This window comes from Trachinotus anak, unplaced genomic scaffold (assembly GCF_046630095.1).
Source record: "Trachinotus anak isolate AG129_WGS33_773 ecotype Australia unplaced genomic scaffold, CSIRO_AGI_Tana_v1 ptg000032l, whole genome shotgun sequence".
Classification (NCBI taxonomy): Eukaryota; Metazoa; Chordata; class Actinopteri; order Carangiformes; family Carangidae; genus Trachinotus; species Trachinotus anak.
The window spans coordinates 3105387-3123320 of record NW_027273883.1 but is presented as its reverse complement, the minus strand read 5'-3'; the positions used below and the strand labels follow the sequence as shown (position 1 = coordinate 3123320).

The window sequence follows — 17934 nt, the reverse complement described above, 5'->3', positions numbered from 1 at the left end:
ATAAAACACTCACGTCTAAATAAGGTGTAGAAACAATAAAATTAAACTTGCCAAACATTTACAAAAAATACTTGAATATATATTTTTATTTAAAGTATTTACAGATTGTTGTCTGCCCATAGATAGCACCACATTGAAAGTGTTTTCATGAATGAAAAGAGTTAACCTTTTGTTTGGGATGATGTTGGCAATGCACAAACTACAAGCACAAAAAAAAGACACTTCACATTTTTGCTTGTGACCTATACATGCCTTTATGATGAATTCAGCAGTCTACAAAAAGCTGGCTGCGGTAAATGAAATGAAATGGTTGGACATGGATGCTTCGTTAGTGGATGCACGCTGACCGTGCTCGATTTCGGAGGATTGATTCAGCTCCGGTGCACCACGTTGAGAAAGCTGGCACGAGACTGTCACTGGCTTGTTTTTGCAGGCTCTGATGGGCCAAACTGGTTGTTCTTCTGTTTGCCCTTTGTTGCTTTCATCTTAATCTCTGCTGGCGGACTGTAACGAGGAGAAAAGATAAGAAATAATTAGGACATGAAATAATCAGTCAATAATCTGACATCTTTGCACATCAGCGGCTCTAAATAGCAGCCACGCTTCCCCACATTGTAATACACATACAGCTGCTCATTTAAATTGAATTTTATGCAGTTATCTTTGCCAAATGCACTTTAAATATTCATTCTCATTCCTCCAGACGTGTATGTGCACATTGAAAGTGATTTTCTGAGCATGGAGCCAGAGCATTTCTCACTCATGTCATTGTTTCGTGTGATGGCCATGGCTGCTCTGGCGCGGGGACCCTGCTGGGTGAAGTGGTAGCCGAACTTGAGGATGCTGGAGTTGTTCTCCAACATGGAGGCGATCTCCATCTCAACTGAATCTCCCAGCTTCTGCCTCTGTACCAGAGGGAAGAAAAGCATATTGTTCACCTCAAAGGACAATTTCTTCAGTTCTTGCATATTTTACATTATGAAAGTGAACATTTCTTGTTAGCCCACACAAACCCTGTACTTACACTAAATACAGGATTAAAAGTATTAAACTGACAGCAGCTGACTGCAAGATGTTCAGTTCCACAGATTTTGTGTTTCAGACCTGGTTGTCGATCTTGAGCTCCACCAGTGTGGCATTGTTGGCCATTGCTTTGATGATCGCCATCATGCCATCTGCAGTAATGAAGTTGGATTCGATATTAAGACTCTGCAAGCTGGTGTTTTCCTGCAGCATCTCAGCACATGCCTGAAACACACACACACAGACACAAACGTAGCAAAATTATTTTATCTATGTCCAGATTTGAAAACCTAAGCATTTCCATCATCACATCAAGAAAGGCAGCTTTTAAAACAATTGTAACCTGAAATATAGGTTAAGGGTTTGATTGGGGATGAAACATCACATACTGGTGAGGTGGTAAAGGTAAAGTACCATAAATTAACTTTTATTGTATTTTGCATAGTAAAAAGGAGCCTTTAACCCACCTAATCCTACAGGATTTCTGGTTCATTAATACACAGAGCTCCAGTAATAAAATATAGAACTTTTCATTTCATATACTAGATAGATAGACAGATAGACTTTTTATTGTCATTCAGACTATACACCATGCAGTGCACATCAGAACGAGATTCCGTTGTAAATTGAATTTGCTGGTTGTTCAAAGGGACAGTGCACTCACGTAGGCCACAGGGTCGTTGCTGCGGGTCGCAGCGATGCTCAGAGACTCTACATGAGAGTTTCCCTTCATCGCCTCAAAGATCTCTTTCAGTGTTGGGATGGGAATGTCCTGCAGGAAAGATAAAGGCGTTATCTTTATGAGCTTTGGTTTTCAAGCACCAGCTGTTAAAGCTCATAAAACTGCAGGTTTTATAGTCTGACCGATCAATACAACCTATGATTTGAGCCTGTTAACTCCAACTCTTTTTGAATATATGTTGTTATAAGGAAAGTGATCTAATGTGGCGTCATCATGGCACATGGAAGAAACGCACTCTCACAGAGATTTGGGAATTCAGCTTCAAGTACAGTTGATTGTTCTGATGCAAAAAGTTAAAGCAACACACTCATTTGTCATTTTATCTGTTAAGATCATTGTTTTTTCTCTTTGCTCTGTACTGTAACATCCTGTTGGGCTGACCTTGATGTTGTTGAGGTTGACTTCTGTCAGGCTGCTGTCATTACTGTGGATTCTCTCCAGGGTTTCCTCCACATTGGTGGGGTTTGGCGGCTCATCAGGAAAAATCTTGAATGGATCTGGTTTCACCACACCTGAGGGGGACACAACTTCACAGCTGAGGCCACAGAGCAGCACATTAGAAAAGTGTTGCAGTCTATATGATATCATAAATACAGTCTTAAGCTGTATTTCCTTATTTCAATCATAATTTTGTCAAAGATGAAAATATAAAGATAAAATTGCTTGTGAAATTCTGTCATACGCACTGTTGATGCCCTCTGTGTTGGCGATCGTGCCTGTGGTGCCCAGAGCATCGTAGTACTGCTTGTTGCTCATCAGTGTGTACATTCCAAGGATAGCTGCAAGTACAAGCAAACAATCACTACGAATACATATCAGGGAGACTGTCCAGATAAAAATATCTCTGATATTTGAATAAGATCATGTGTCCTGGGTTGTGGTCTTGTTATGTTTGTTTTGCTGTTGGTGTGTCCCCACGCTGATATCCCCAAGACTAATTCATGTTTAGTACATAGCTGAGCTGGGAAACAAAATGTTTCTGATTTGGTTCCAGCTCTGAGACCAAAACAAAAAAAAGAGAACCAGTTAGGTGTTCCCTCATCCCTCATGTGTGGCTCTGCTCTGTGTTTCTGTTTGACGAGATAAAGACATTGTTGTCTAGTGTAGCAGGAAACTCAGTCACCGGCTGTAATCTCACAGTTTCCAGGGGCCCCAGTGGTAGTGATACCACACATAACACACACGTTTCTCAGTGTTATTCTTGTTGATGTTGTCAGTTTTAAAAGATCACACACAATTTACAGCCTATTGCCAGAATCTTGGACATTCAATCTATATTTATGAACGTGAAGTAAAGTGAGAAATTATAAAGTTAAGAGTCAGTGTTGTGGTTTGGTCCCCACTGACTCAGCAAAATGAAACATCTGGGCCAACATATGCCTGGGTCCTCGGCCTGCATCTGGCACATATCCTTCCACGTCTGGGCAGATTCCCACTGTTCTCCTCCAGTATTGGCTGACAGCTAGAAGACTGTCTGCGTGTGCCAGAATTGGTCCTGATGTGGGAGAAACATCTGACAATCATGCTGTATATGGGCCAGATTTGGCCCGTGGAAGTGGGTGTGTACAGGGCCAAAAGTTAGCTTGCCCGCTAACTAACAGCTTTATCGTGGCTTTTTCTTTTTTTTAACAGCTGCATGTGTCTGTAAAATATGTGTGAACAGTGGGAGTGAAAACAAAACAGTACAGTTGTAAAAATGTTGTAAAACCACAGCAATAATCTGGAAGGTGCTACAGTCCTTTGTTGATCTGAGAAGAACTGCAGGGTTGGATGAGCAAACAATTCACATTATACAGAATAATTTTTTCCATTGTTAAAATAAAAAAAATACTGATTATAGCAACTTTAAGTATCAACATTCAAAGTAATCATGATGCAGACTTTATTAATTATTTCACTTAATTGCTGATGCATTTTGATGGTATATGGGTCACGAATCTACAGTGGCCTATTGCGTTATATTTTACTATTAAAATTAAAATTACATTCGAGAAGCTGTCACATAAATATAGTAATGTCAAGTAAAAAGTACAGTATTTCCCTCTGAAATTTAGTGATGAACAGTTTCAGCCAAATTATCTGATAGTTAGTGATATAATTTAACTTCTATACACTTAAAATAGTTCCAATATTTTGGAGAGTAAGTGACAATATATTGAAAGAAAACAGAATTCACTAAACTGATAATACTGACAGTTCTCTTGCTCTCCTGCTGTTATTTGTTATTACCAGGAGGGGGCAGACCTGCTGGTTCTTTTTGTAACCTGCCAGCACCAAACTGTGTCACATGCCAACTGCTGTGACAGCAACACCCCCCCCTCCCCTTCTCCTCCAACCTTCCCACCCACCAGCCTCCTGACCCGGTGTGGGGAACCATGGGAATGGACTTGCGAGGAGATGGAGGCCAGGGAGACAGCTGCCTGCTCTGGGAGGGGGTGTTATCAGGGGGTGTAACACCCCCACGTCATCCAGTTTGGCCCTGAGAATAACCCACAGTAGCTTCACAGCACAAACTAGGCTGCACATAACTAAAAATCTCAATATAGCAACGTGTTAATATCATAAATAAAACGTGAAAATTAAGTCCCCAGGGTGACTTGTTGGCCCCACACTCTCTCTGAGCTCATAGAGCGGCTCGGCCAGGCTATTCATCCCCTTTTAGTCTGTTTGCCAAAAAGCCCAAACAAAAGACTGACAGAGGCTAACTGAGGTTTAATCCTCAGCTGGACTCAGTCCAGGGTCTCTCTCTGACAGGCTGATGGAGCTGGACAAACAGGCTCCCCTGCTCTGCCTTTCCGGATGCCTGCCTGTTTGGTCTGTCGCAGGAGTGTGGCCGGGTGTTCACTGTGTTCAAAGGATCACACTCAGAATAAAAAATAAAAAACACATTTTATGATTCAATTTGACCTTATTTTCTTCCACTTTGAATTAAGTATCCAGTAATTTAATTTAACCTGAAATGTGTTTCTTTATGTATTTATTTATCATTTATTTATCAGGGACGATGCGCATTAATTGACATGAGTGACCATTTGCTAATCCTGTCCCCAAATGCCGACTGTCCAATCACCTCTCCATATGCCAAATAGGTCTACATGGGTCTGTAGAGCGTTACCCTGCATTTAAAAATTTGGTGGGCAGTGTCTTTAACTTTGTTAGTCTGCCCAGATGTGGAGGTACATGGGCCAGACTTGGGCCAAGGACAGAGGCGTATGTTTGGCCAGAAGCTTCATTTTGCTATCTGGGTTAGTTTCAATTGTTAGCATGTTGGAATAAGTCTACCACTTCTTCAGCCTCAGTGTTTTAGCCTGATATCGTGTGTAGCCATCATGTGCATGTTAAAAATCCTATTCACAAGATTATCATTCTAAAATAAGTCAGGTTGAAATATTAGTATGACAACCGGAGACAATATTTTCTCCCTCAACTCATTTAGCAATCATTAATGCTGGTTTAATCGAAATCAAGCACCCATTGTTTCATAGATTACTAAGAGCAGTGAATCTGCCACAATTATCGTTACCATTTTATTAACTGTATACGTATATGTAAGAATGAAAAGCTTATCACAGCTTAGCCAAATGGCTAACTGTCATCTTCAGTCCAGTCAGTTTCCCTGTTATATTGTTGTAGCTACTTCTACTTTCAGACAATCATCTACAGTACATTGATAAAATGTCAACTCTGCATCTTGTATGAGGCCATGTCTAAATAAAGAACCATTCTATAAGACACCTCCAACAGTAGGTGTAGATATCCTGTTGATTTTAAGCTTCAGAGCACAGTACCTTCCCGCTTGTCTGTTTTAAAGAGATACAGTATCTTTGCCCCCACCCATCCCCATGTCCACTACACCCTTCTGTTGGTGACCTGAGGTCCAGGCTTATTTATTTTTGTGCTGCTGAGTGTGGGGAATTGGACCCCATCGCATGTCTGGCCATGTCTGTTAGCCTGGGACTACCGGGCTGTCTCGGTGTTTGGAGAAAACAATATGAAGCAGCAGCAGAGAGATAACTGGGTCTGTTTAATAGAACTATGTGGGTCAGAGCCACTGTGATGAAAACACTGAGGTCACACTATGCTGTCCATGTCATACTGGGTTAATAAGCACTTGCTGCTGGGAAACAGCATGATGAAAAACAGATGACAACATAGGAAGAACAGAGCTTCTTCACAGCAGACATTTTGGGAAAAGCACAGGTGAAATTGCATTAATGCATTAATGAACCCTCAGTTTGGGTGAGCTCGCAGCTTTCCTGCATGACAAATCAAAATGTCTGCTGTGAAAAAAGTCTTTAGTCAAACAGAGGTGAGATACTGGTTCGTTTTTTTTTGTTTTTGTTTTTTTTTACATACGTAAGACACAAAATGCTCCTTCCCTTCCTGTCAAAGTTGTATCTATCATGTGCTTTACATGTCATATTTGTCCTAATTTTGAATCTTCTGAATCTTTATAGCCTTGCTATCATCAGAGTACTTTCATTTCTTAATCGTCCCCAAATTAATCAGATTCACAGACCTGCAGACATTTTGACTTGTCGTAGCAGGTGTATGGGCTCAAATTTTCTACTGATCTGACACTTGTATAAACTTTGCCCATGCAGATTTATTTTACAGGTTTACAAAGGTTGATTTGCAGCTGTGTGAATTGTGTGTCTTTAAGGTATGTGTGTACAATGTACAGTTTGTCTTCAGTAGGTGGATTAAACCCAAACAGGACAAGCAGTTTGGACGATGCATGTATAGTAGTAGTGATAGTGTTTGTCCAACCTGCAATATCACACATCTCAGCGTCAGTGGCGTTTTTCAGAGCCTCCTCCAGCTCCGGCTCCAGTATCACCTGCTCGTGTTCAGGGATCTCCGCTGCTTTCTTGGGCACGAAGGCCTTTCCTACAGGTTGACAAAGAATATATATGTTGAGAGATGAAAAGAGAGAAAAAAGAACAATAAAAAGGAGGACAAAAAAGGAGGGCAATAAGAAATTAGAGAGAGGTTTTGAAAATAGATGGCAGAAAAAAAATGGAAAAGAGGGAAACAGACAGACAGGAAACAGTGAGAATCAAGTAGGTGGAGAGGCAGAAAGAGATGGGGTGTGTGTTAGAGGTCATATCTTTTGCATGATCATATGATGCATTAGTCTGCAAACCAAATTTTCCAACATTAATGGGGCTCTGCAGACTGAATGTCTCAAACTGTAAATTTGTAAAAGCTCTGTTTGCATCATGCTTAAGCCAGGGCTTATCACTGATTTACAGACCAGATCTAATAAACCCAGTTTTCCACTGGAGTCTAAATACTGCTTTCAGTTTTTAATCTGTGTAAATGACTAGTGTGTTACTGGTTTCCATTTGTGAAATGTGTTGCACAGGAACTGCAGCACAAATATTCTCAGCCAAGTTATTACCCGGTGTAGGTCTGGACGTGTCGGCCTGTGGGACTACCATGAAAATGGCCCCAAAACTCAGTGATCCGCAAAAAAACCCACACAGACCTGAAAGTAAGAGCCTGAGCCTGTGTGCAGTGGTGCAACACAAAGTACAATACAGTACAGCTGTGTGAGGGACAAGGAAAAAAAAGTCTATGGATATTGGAGACATGTGGGTACAGACCTACTGAGCCATTATATCCAGTATATAGGCCTATGATAGTTTTATCATTAGACCTCTGCTGATGTCTTACAATCCAAATACTATGTAGTCTATGTGCATAAAGACTGAGGGGGATATGTTCTCTCCCCATGGGGTCATGTGATTTTTTTTCTAAAAGAAATTATGAAGCGATGTTGTGAGTTACATGTAAGTGTTTTGTGTAAATGTAAATCTCGAGTGTCTGCTCCCCCACCTTTCTTCTCCCCAGTGAAGGGCACTAGGTCCTCCCTGTCCTGGTGCTCAATGGCCTGCTTCTCCAGGTGCTGCATCAGGGCATCGCGGTCAAATGGCCCCGTTGGGCTCTTCTTTGTCTGGTCACGCTGCCGCATGCCAGCTGGCAGCATGGCATTCTGGGAGAACAGGAGGTCAAATGTCATGTTGATGTGGCAGTAAGACTAGAGAACAGGGAGAGTACAATCATTGCTTAAGTGCCTGGATGAATAAAACGAGAGAAGAGTTAAAGAGCAAAGGTTTATCATATCTGCTTCTGCCACAGTGGATTCTTTTCCTTCACATTAGTTTTAAAGAATCCATGTGTTGAATAAAACACTGAATTACCTTTGCATATTTCAGTAGGGATACATATTGTAGCTATGTACTAATCTGTATTTGTGGTTTTTCATTCTGCTGTGCCATACAATTACATTTACAATATATCATCAATTTTTGACCATGATGATAGATGATCATGTGCACATTAGGCATGACAGTCTATAAATTTTCACTCCGACCAGCCAACACTCGCAGTGGTAATAACATCCTCCCTGATTTCCATGATTTTCCTTTCCTCCAGCAAAGGCATGAAGTGCTTCCTTGCATCATTAAGTGAGTTCCCCAGTGCAGAGCAACATGACACTGCGTAGGCTGCACACTGTCGGTGAACTCTGGGAAGGAACCGTGGCTATAAATTGAAGCTGATTTTTAAATTTACAATGTAAACTGAGAAGAAAATGGGACAAACATGTCACTAAGAGAATGTGCAAGAACAACAAAGGTCGTATGAATTATCATTCAAAATTCAAGTTTGTAGATCTCCAGTGTCTTGTTATTTTAAATTAAGCAAACTATTTAATGGTAAAATGTCCTTTTAATGGTTGTGAGGCTGTGCAAATGTTATTACTGGTGGCCATCATGGGAACACATTGTGCTTAAGCAGAACCAGAATCATCACTTCAATGTCCTGTAACAGGTTTTTGTACCTCTGATACACCTGGTGTCAGGTAGATGACGAACACAATGATTGACCACCTGGGGGAACAAAAACCTGCAGGACTTGCGGCCCTGAGGCACCAGGTCTGACCACTGAGTCCTTGTCCCTACCTCAGGGTCCATCTCCTGCAGCTCATACTCCAGCTGATCCAGCTCCTCAGCACTGAGGCCCTTGAGGATGGCATCCTCGTCGATGTCCCTGGGGTCCGACATGGCTCCTGAGGCTCACACACACACACACTCACTCATACACACTGCTGCACACCCCTAGGTGAGAGGACGAGGAGGGGAGAGGGGACAGAGGAGAGGGGATCACAATGAGTTTTTTTTATGGTGTCTTGTGTCCTTGGTGTGGTGTCCAAAATATCTCTGCTCATTCAGTGCCATAGGAGTCTGAAGCCCAACCTCTGTTTATGCCCTCACCAAAAAGTTTAGTGTAAATGAAGTTAACAGAAATATTCTGTGCCACCGAAAACCGTGGCCAGAGGCATCGTGTGTTCATAATGTCCCTCCCTCCACACATATGTTCCCAACCCATTCTCATGAACACAATACCTTGGACTGTAACGTTGAGTTGGACGGATTAGAATTTAGTGACCAAAGGTCAAGGGTCAAGATCACTGTGACCTCACGTCTGTTCCAATTCTTGCGACTGTGATATATCAGAACACTTTCTGACGCAAACGTCAACTTGGACTCAAGGAGAAACTGATAAGAATTTGGTGGTCAAATGTCAAAGGTCAAGGTCACTGTGACCTCACAAATTCATAAGCTAATTATGACAAAATATAAAATACACACACATCTTGATAACACCTTGAAGGGTGAACTGATCACATTTTTCAGGTCAAAGGTAAAGTTGATGTTAATGTTCTTGGCCATAAGTATTGTATTGCACTGAAATCTACAGTATTATATAATATTTTTCACATTATATTGTTTATCGCATTGTGTAGTAATGTAAAGAAAATTAGTAAATGATAACTGTTTAGTCCCTAGCCAGTCCTGGACCCCTGTCAAGGACCATAGGGGGTCCCCTGCCCCACTGTCCTTGTCAAACTATTCCATGATCTTCATTGAGCTTATCAGCTGCCCTCTCCAGAGCGCTTCAATAATGTGACAATGATAATAATAGTTGCATTTCCAGTAATAAAGGTGCAGTACTCAGGAGGGCAGAGTCTGTATAAATATGCTGCAGCAGCCTCCAGGGCAAATTCTTACGTAAGCTTCATTTTCACCTTAAAACACAGGAGAGGTGAACAACCAGCAGCACCGGCACCACTGATGCCCTGCAGTCTGAGAGGCGAAGAGGCAGAGCGAGGCAGAGGAGTGAAGAAAGTGTAAAAGAGAGAGAGATCAAGGTCTTTGTAACTCTAAACCCTTAGCTCACCACACTAAGAATAGCAGGATGGAGAGAGGAGAAGGGTGGAAAGCGCAATCCCTTATTTATCATTGACAGACATTCGTTCTTACAGTAGTGGACCCGCCCGAAAAATATCTGCACCCAGTGACGAGAAGCCGCACACACAAACAACATAACGACAGACACAAAGAAGTCTCTGATACAGCAAAGAGCAGCAAGTTCAAACTGCACTACCGGGGCCCTCAAAACTAGGAAATACCACAATGATAACATACATATACCCCTGGGTCAAAGTATGAGTAATGCAGCTATCAGGTTTGTGAAGTCCAATGTTTTCATTTTCAGTCCAAATTCCATCCCAACTTGGCCAGAGAAGAAAACCCATCACAGCTCAGGTCACAGATGTGGTTTCATTGAGCCACTCTGATTGTATGTCAGTAAGCATTAACATCTGTGATCTGTGATGGCAACAAGAGTTCAAGTATCGTACAGCAGGCAGCTTTCCGCTTCAGTATATGATCATGTTTATGCTCAGGGACGAATTAAAGAGACAGCTGTTTGAAAAATACAACTTTTCTCCATCTACATTAAAGTCTCTTCCACCACCAACAACAACCTTAATAATAGTAGATTGTAACTGAATCCTGCAATAAAGCAGCACGTCACAATAAGCTGGCAGAGATACAGATGTACAATGGAAACAAATTTGCTTACAAGCTAAGGACAGCTGACTAGCTAAGCTAGTTGTTTCCAGGACACTTTCCTGGAACCTGTGTAGGTAAAGCAAGGCAAGTTTATTTTTATAGCACATTTCATACAAAGGCAATTCAAAGATCCTTACATAATGCACTAAAAACACTAGAATGGCAAGTAAGTAGAGCACATACCACCAACAACACCAAACAGTCCTACACATGTCTGTGAGATCCAGATTATCTGCACCAAACTGTACAAACACATAGATTTCATCACCATTAATAACCCTGTTTTTACATGGGGATCCAAACATTATAGAGAAACTGATCTTGTAAAATCCTGGATCCGTAACCTAATTGGCACCAAAATCTAATGTGTTTTTCCCTGGTCCATGTCCCATCCCTCCACCAAGTTGGGTGCAAACTGTTTCAATATCTTTTTTGTGATCCTGCTGACAAAGAAACAAACTAAGGCAGAGAACACAGACCTCCACCACGGCAGTGTCAAACAACATACACCAGACTTCAGAGAAAAAAATTCAAATTCATAGTAAATGATCCAGATTTGATCCAAAACTTAATGGCTTCTTCCCTGGTCCATGACCCATCACTCCACCAAGTTTGCTGCAAATTGGTTCAGTACTTTGTGCGTTATCCTGCTGAGGAATAAACAGACCGGTGATAACATAACCTCCTGGATGGAGATAATAAAAAAGGAGAAAAAAATTCAATGAAAACAAGAAGATTAGAAACGCTAGCAGGAAAGCTAATGTGAGGTGCAGTTGAAAACCTGTTTATGTGTCTTTTTTTTTTTTTTTTTTTTTTTTTTTTCAAAATTGGAGCGCAGGGTGTGGAAATCAGTTTTCTGCAGCAGAAAAACAACATTCATTCCAGTGGGGACTTATATTGAATATAAACTGAATAAGTATAACATATGAATGAATTCACTGATTTGTTAACTGAATTCAAAATGATGCTTTCTAACTTTACTCTAGTGCCTAAAACTTTTGCACAGTATTGTTTGTGTTGCATACTTTGCTTTCCAAACAGGAGCAACGATTGTTTAAAACCACAAATATCTGATATAGTCAGTAGGTTACTGGTGTTTACCATGAACCCGTCACGGTGTTAAATTCCAACACAGCGTCTTTACTATAGAGCTGAAGGTAAACATTAACAGCAGCTGTTTGTGTTCTGTAACTGTGTGTGTTTGTGGCATCAACAGATCAAATACACAGTCAAGGTCCTGAGAAGCCACAGCCAAACGATCAGGTTTCCTTGACAACAGGACAGAACCTCAGTCGCCATGGAAATAGAACCGGACAGTTCCGTTCAGAATTACTCCAGATTAACGTTATGAGACATTCAATTATATTCAATTATATTCAATTATATTCTATTCTGTTCTATTCTATTGTGTATGTTGCATTGTTTTGCTCCACTGACACACAAACTGTGACAATAACAGTTTTTCTCAAGGGAACGCCTGTTCACTGATCATGTTACACGTTATTATTACACGCACACACTCACACACTCACACACACACACACACACACACACACATACACACACACACACACACACACAGATACATCTTCACACACAAACAATATGGAAGTTGAAATGAAACCTGCCATGAATCAGAGGATGCCAGCTTTGTGTGTTTGTCATGTTTACAACATTTTTTATAGACACAAAGTTTTCTCCTTCAGCAAGACCTTTGAAATTCTCATTTACTTCCTTGTTACATTGGTTTTTATACAAATGTACAGCCCATTATTGACATTTTAACAATAATAGTCAGATTAACTCAAGATGTTAGAATTCAACAAATACACTTTCTATCCCCCAACAACACACCAGAGCACACACATTAAGATGAGAATATGGGCAGAATATCCCATGAAAATATTCTAATAGTCAACGTGTAAATCAAACATCTTTGGTCAAATTAACTGAAAAAGAAATGAATCCCTGTATCCAGGCTTCTTCAACCTTTATATTCTCCATGCAGTTCAAACAATGGACCAGCTACTATGACCCACACACAGGAAGAACTTGGCAGGGTTAAGAAGAGCTTGCAGGCTCTGCAGACCTCTTCTTTGGAGAACTTAAAAGTCTACGAACACCTGTTAAAACCTTCTCCTGCGTCCCCTGTACCACTCGCTGCTGCTCACTGAAGCCATGTGGCTCTAATGCGTAAAGCCAGTGACACAAACACCGGATCACACAGCTGAGTGTCGAGGAAGATGGAGGCGATTTAAAAGGATGAGGGGAAGGAGGCTGCAGCTCAAAGGGACCAGGTGGAGGATAAATCTACCTAAAGTCACTTTTTATCACGGATAAAAGGTTTTACTAGCCTTTAACACCCTCAAGCTCAAAAACAGAATCTGAATCTTGACAGTTTGACTTACACCACGCTCTTTATTATAGAACTGCTGATGAAATGATATGATGTTATGATAATATAGAGGGTGTATTTTTATAAGGTGAGTTTAGCTTTAAAACTCCAAGCATTCTCACTGGTGCAGAGCCCTTGAGGGGTGAATCCTGCTGCAGTTCAATCAAGTAATTAAAACACTCTGGAAATTGTATTATTGTTGTTGTTTTGGTAGTTATTTGTCATGCAACGGTTACTCAACTGTTTGTGCCCAAATTAAAAGACTCCAGAAAACCTTAAGTGAGATTTCATTGTCTTTTAAGTATTGATATACATCAGAAGATATATTTATGGTTTTAAGAACCAAAAACCATCTCAGTGTAGTTTTACATCTCCTCTCTCAGGAGCTCCAATAGCAACAGGTCAGTGACAGGTCTGACTGTTTTCTTAGTGATCACATAAAAATATAGAAGATTTCAGGTAAAAAGAGTGTGGTGAGTGTTTTGTTGTGACATCACAAAGTTCCAGAAGTCCTGACGGCTGGGTTTAAGGCTCAGTTTGTGAATACAGGCTGTGTGCATTTCTCTGTGGACTGAGGCTTTGATACTTTCACAGTATTAATATAGAACCTAGACCTGCTTTATAATCATAGCTTCTAGTGTAATAGTTAAGTTTCATACATTACAAATACTTTCTTGTCATTTTAAATGATAAAATTACTTTCTCTATCCTAAATCTCACATTTATTGGCATGAAATTTTTTGCGTTAGACAGAACTACTGTATCAGATGTAGAGAGATGGCTGTGATTTAAGAAGCGAATGTGACCCAGGGCTCTTTCCAAACAAGGCTCATGTGATTTGCCTACAGTGAAGCCTTTGAGCCTCGCTTATTGTTGAGTTAACTACATGGCTGTTTTCTGACACTTGAGCTAAGATCGACAGCTCAGACAACTGCATACCAGCAGCCCACCAGTTAAGGAACTGGACATCATAATCATTTTGCATATAATAGTACTGTATATAGTTTTAGGAAGATCATACTGCCTTCTTCTAGTATTGTACAGATAGGCAGAATTTCAGATTATTTATTGTCAGCAGTAACATAACAGCTAGGCCCAGCGTTGTGTTTTCATTTGTTCTGACATTTAATTTGACACGTCCCACGTTCCAGGAAGCCTCTGACCACGCTGGAAACAGGCTGGACGTTTGTGAATGTGCATCTGTCCCCAGCAGTCTCAGCGGGGGCTTCTATATGAACCAAAACAAGCTGGGAGTGGAGCAGAGCGGGGACTGTCACCTGCCGCTGCCAGCTGGCCGCCGACGTTTCTTTTTCCAGCTTGAATCTCAATCATCCCTTACACCTGCAGCTGCTGTCTTTATGGAAGTCGCGACATGAGCTGAGCCTTGTCATAAATGTACAACCACATTTTATTATTGTCATTTGATTGATGACAGCTGCCATATATTGTCTCTATAGCACTTTGACTATGTTCAAACTTCAACTGAGTGTGACTGCTCTAATTTTTCCCTTGTATGTGACACAGATCTAATGTCCTCTCTCGACACCAAGAAGGTAATGTTTTTTTCAGTTCTGTCCTGGAACAAGTTGCACAAAATCATATTTAGAGACATGTCACTGACTTGTGACTTCTTTACAAGTCAGGACAGAATTTCTCATCAGTTCCCAGACAGTAAGTAAATGTTTTTAACGTTCTCCTGAGACAAATGTGATAATTACAGCTATCTAATGTAGGACAACGAGGCACAACAAGGGACAAACTCATTTAGATTTAATTAAACCAAGGCCTCAGTCTGTAACTAAATGGGTTAAAACAAAGTTGGGAAAATTAATAGTGAATACAGGGGAGAGTTATATTTTATTCAGTAGTGGGTGGGCTGTTTGTATGTACAAAAGTTCATCTTGGGAGAAGAGGCAGATGAAAATGAAGACCCCCCCGGTGTGAACTAGCCTTTAGAAAGGTTGTTTTCCAAAAAAGTCAGACAAATAAAATATACGCTGAACCACTTGTTGGTTTTTATCTTTGAGGCCTTAGGTTCACTTACAAGTGAGGTGGTGTTTCATCGAATCTGCTACATCAGCTGAATCTGAATGAATGAATGAATCATCCAATCACTTATTTTGTCTGAACAACAAAAACAATACTGGAACAACTCGAGTTTGTCCAGAACGACTTGGAGCTGGATCGAAGACTGATTATCAGACAAATCAAATTCACAGCTGAGTGTCCATCATACAGGGAGTAGGGAGGGAAGTGAAACAGCCCTGGACATTTCACCTGAGCAGATCCACTTAACCAGAGTAACTGAAAACATCTGTGTGGGTTAGTTTGCAGGATCTTTAAGGGAGTTGATCTCCTGATTCCTGCAGGTTGACAGATTAAAGGTAACGGTCACATTAGTCTCCCACTCAATGAAATGTGAAGGACGCAATGTCACGTTTCCAATGTGGGTAATAAATAAATATTGATCAGACTGATCCCAAACTGTAGCACAACAACAGTTCGTTGCACTAAACATGATGATGTATTGGATTAGAGAAACACGGTGCATCACTATTGTCTGTCTGAGCTCATCCTTTTGGTCAAAGCTGAACAAAGGTGAACTCCGACCTGTGAGTCCACTGGAGCCGGGTGGAGATGGAACCACAACAGGAAACACATGCTTGAATTTGTTCAGACCTCAGTTAAAGTGAATGGGCAACAGAGCAAATATTTGTAGGAGGGGAAGTGTGAGTTGTAGCTGAGCTCCAACGTCAAAAAATTACAACTAACATCATACAAACCACACAGAGCAAATGTTGTTTTTTTTCCAACCGGAAAAGCAACTTCCCAACTTCACCCGTCTCCAACCATCTGCTGATTTTGCACAAGCACGTGCATGAACACTGGGGTCAAAGTATTTATGGAGTCATTTGAAGAAGACACAAACTGTAGCTTCTTCATTGTGTAGCAGAGGCAGGTATAGGTAAAAAAGGGAATTCATTTGTAGATGGATACAGTAAAACCATGATTCACTGCACGTGAGCTTGTACTATTTCTCATTGTCCTTAATGTGAAGGAGTATCTCTATTTAAGTGCAGCAGAGGAGTTACTGCATGTTTTATAAGTCAAAGACCATAACAAGGGTTTAGATTTCACAGTGACAAAGGTTATACTCTCATAAATGCTCAAAAATGATTTACACTCTGCTTCTGTGCCGGAGTGTCTGTTTTTACTAAAGCAGAAAATAAACTCTGAGATCACTTCTCCTAGTTTTACAGTTTTTTAAATGTTTTTTAAATCTGTAACAGTAGCAGGATTTGAGAGGCTTTTTAAATGACCAGGCAAGTTGCTGTTCTGCCACCGACAGCTCAAAAGATTTGTCACCATCCATGGGTCATCTTCTCCACATCTTACCGCCCAAGTGTAACATTCCAAATCAGCCCTCAGCTTAATTTTAGCTTCACAAGTCAGCTACTTCCAGCTGTATGTGTCCAATCCAGCTTGGGTTGCTCCTTGAGACTGCACTGGGGTGACATTTTGAAGCCCTGAGAGCAACTTGACTGCATAGGCTTCACTCCAAAACTGAAGCTTTTATTAAAACAGTGCGGATTTGCAACTATTGCAGCTTTTCATAAAGAAGCAACAAGTGGAAAAGCTTTTCAAGACACACAGACACTGTATCTGAGGTCACATCTACATCGAAAGCAAGGCCCCCACTATATCCTTTCCAAAATTAAGCCACAAGACCCCAAAAGACAATTTGATCCAGTGACAGATACAAAAGTGAGACAGTCATGGATCCTGTCAGGCCCAATTTAACCCACCTTCCTGGTTTCCAAACTGTACAGCCCCCCGAGACAACATCTCCAAATCCCCTGTGACAAATTCACTGCACAGTGATGGGCAGCTCATGGACAGCTTAACCCCTCCACATGCCACAATGATAGCTTCATGTGAGTGACAGTACTTCAGTTTTCAGTTGACCCCCTGCAGAAGCCCCCCCCCCAAAGTGACACAAGTTGAGAGCCTGAAAATTCATCAAAATAAAAATAAAAAATGCTCAGAAACTTCTGATTTCTGGACAATAATTCACATTTGTCTCCACAGTCTCACATTCAGACAGGAGACTTTGGCTTAACTAAATGAGCCGCCCCCCCCCCATCAAACAGGCAACCCTGAGGGACAGATTAAAGTTGGGATCACCTCAACATGCCAGATGGATCCCCCCCGGATCCTCCCACACACTCACACACAGAACAACAGAGACAGGAGGAAGCAGCCTCACACCTACCTTCACAGAAGCGCAGTGCTGAAGCCCCTCGGCAAGGCAGAGCCTACAGTTAGAAACCAGAGAAAGTTGTTTCTCTTTTTTCTTTACCCCCCCACCCTCCTCCTCCTCCTCCTCCTCCTTTCTCTCACTCTCTTTACACCCCCCACCCTCTCTCACTCCTCTTTCTCTCTTGCGTCAGGCTTCAGGGCTGCTCTGCTGAGACAGGCATACTGATGGCACTTTGAGAAGTCAGCATTTTATTACTTTGGCTGTGAGGGAGGGGGCGGAGGTGGTATAGAGAGAGAGACAGTGAAAAGAGGGAGAGAGAGAGGGAAGTGGGGCATGAACTCATATGCTCATCAGTCATTCAATTAAAACTGAGTGAAATCAGACAGAAAGAGAAGTGCTGACATCTAGTGGTCTATCTTGAGACTCACCTTGGAAAATGATCCTCAAACTGTCTGCACCTGTTGCTTTCTCTTTATGCACTTTAGCCCAATTACTATATGTTTTTTTAAAGTTTATCATATACAATCTTTGTTTGATTGGCTTTTATGTGAGGCACTTTTCTGTGGATTGTATGCACGGATTGTGCTAC

At 41.2% G+C, this 17934-nt stretch overlaps 1 protein-coding gene across 1 annotated transcript; it reads right to left on the bottom strand.

Annotated features, from left to right (window-relative positions):
* Nucleotides 1–228: 228 nt before the first annotated feature.
* Nucleotides 229–17479, bottom strand: tmod4 (tropomodulin 4 (muscle)). The gene is made up of 10 exons (XM_071468747.1): nt 17358–17479; nt 8734–8889; nt 7607–7763; nt 6536–6655; nt 2452–2544; nt 2147–2277; nt 1688–1795; nt 1105–1248; nt 761–905; nt 229–504 (listed from the first exon to the last, which is right to left on the bottom strand). The coding sequence occupies exons 2-10, from the start codon at nt 8833–8835 to the stop codon at nt 482–484; spliced, it is 1023 nt and encodes a 340-aa protein (XP_071324848.1). The 5' UTR covers nt 8836–8889; nt 17358–17479; the 3' UTR covers nt 229–481.
* Between the last annotated feature and the right edge of the window lie 455 nt (nt 17480–17934).